Here is a 1,609-nt window from a genome sequence, read left to right on the forward strand (position 1 = left end):
ACGGTATCCGGGAGTTGCACAATCTCATGGTCTAAGGAAATGATACTTGACATTAGAAAAGCACTTAGCAAACGAACTACACGATCTTGTGCTAGGCTTAGGATTGGGTCTTGTCCATCACATTATTCTCCTAATGATGTGATCCCGTTATCAACGACATCCAATGTCCATGGTCAGGAAACCGTAACCATCTATTGATCAACGAGCTAGTCAACTAGAGGCTTACTAGGGACATGGTGTTGTCTATGTATCCACACATGTATCTGAGTTTCCTATCAATACAATTTTAGCATGGATAATAAACGATTATCATGAACAAGGAAATATAATAATAACCAATTTATTATTGCCTCTAGGGCATATTTCCAACACACTTAACTTGCAGTAAGTTGCGGCCGATCTGCCACAATCACTTCACATTGCAATAGGAATTGTTTGACTACAATCAGGTTTAAGCTAACATGGTCATGCTTTGGCGTCCAAAGTTCCTGATGATTTGAAGGTACTGCTGCAGATCCCATTTATCGGTGAAGCACATGTCCATCACATCGCCAAAATACAGTGCCTATTTCTAAGCCCATTCATATGTCCGTACTGTATAATACAATGTCAGGGGATATGAAGATCCATTTATGGTTAGGAAAATATTTAAAAGTCAGTCACTTGTTCATAGCCTGACATATGAATGACAAGGACAAATGTTACAAATAAAAGGCACTAATGTTGAATTCTGCTGCCGATGAGCCAAACTGAAAAACTAACAATAATACTGTTCTCTAGCAAACAATATTGATTTTTCCACAATCTTGTAATAGTCAGGAATATAAATTCGCAAAAAGTCTCTATGTATTTTGTTCAGATTACTCTTATGCCTAGATGCATTCCTGGTTCTTGCTTCCCTCCTCAATGCAGCATCAGTAGCACGTCTTTCATTAAATTCCTTCCTGACCTTCTAGTATACTTCATCTTGCTTGTCTTCTTCCTCGGAGTCTTCGACAACTTGCCTACGCAGGTACTCAATAGAGTCTTCATCGACATCGGTTATTGAGATATCGCTGCTCCGTTCTTCATCAGGAGACTCTTCTGCCTCCTGATTAATTGTATCTGGAACAAACTCAACCATGATGTCTCCTTGCACGTTCTTGTTCTTCGAATCAGCAGCAAAATCAACAATCAATTCTTCTTTTACCTTAGGATATATTGAACTATATTGAATCTATAGAAGAATTAATGATTAAGTCATGTACCTCTTCATCCGTAGTATGGTGAGCAAACTCAACCATGGAATCTGCTTGCTCCATCAAGTGCATCTCTACCGAGCATTTTGGGGAGGACTCGCGGTGGCCGGGGGAATTTTGTGGTTCAGCAGAGGTGCCTGGCGGAGATGCAGGGGCATGAACGACCATGCAGACTTCCATCGGGATGTTGTGCAAAAATGTGGACCGGGAGGACTAACTAATAGGATTAGGAGCAGATTAGATTAGTTGGGGCAGGAGAGATTTAGCACCAATATTTTGAGAACCCGGATGTTGCGGAGGAAAGATAAAGGAGAGAAGAGTTTTTTTTCCCTTTTTGAACACAGGGAGAGGGAGTTTGTTAGAGTTGTACG

At 40.6% G+C, this 1,609-nt stretch overlaps 1 protein-coding gene across 1 annotated transcript; it reads right to left on the reverse strand.

The window, feature by feature from the left end:
- Positions 1–664: 664 nt before the first annotated feature.
- On the reverse strand, positions 665–1,409 carry LOC123142837 (uncharacterized). The gene is made up of 2 exons (XM_044561569.1): positions 1,248–1,409; positions 665–1,147 (listed from the first exon to the last, which is right to left on the reverse strand). The coding sequence occupies exons 1-2, from the start codon at positions 1,404–1,406 to the stop codon at positions 953–955; spliced, it is 354 nt and encodes a 117-aa protein (XP_044417504.1). The 5' UTR covers positions 1,407–1,409; the 3' UTR covers positions 665–952.
- Positions 1,410–1,609: the final 200 nt, after the last annotated feature.

The sequence above is a fragment of the Triticum aestivum genome, chromosome 6D, assembly GCF_018294505.1.
Source record: "Triticum aestivum cultivar Chinese Spring chromosome 6D, IWGSC CS RefSeq v2.1, whole genome shotgun sequence".
Classification (NCBI taxonomy): domain Eukaryota; kingdom Viridiplantae; phylum Streptophyta; class Magnoliopsida; order Poales; family Poaceae; genus Triticum; species Triticum aestivum.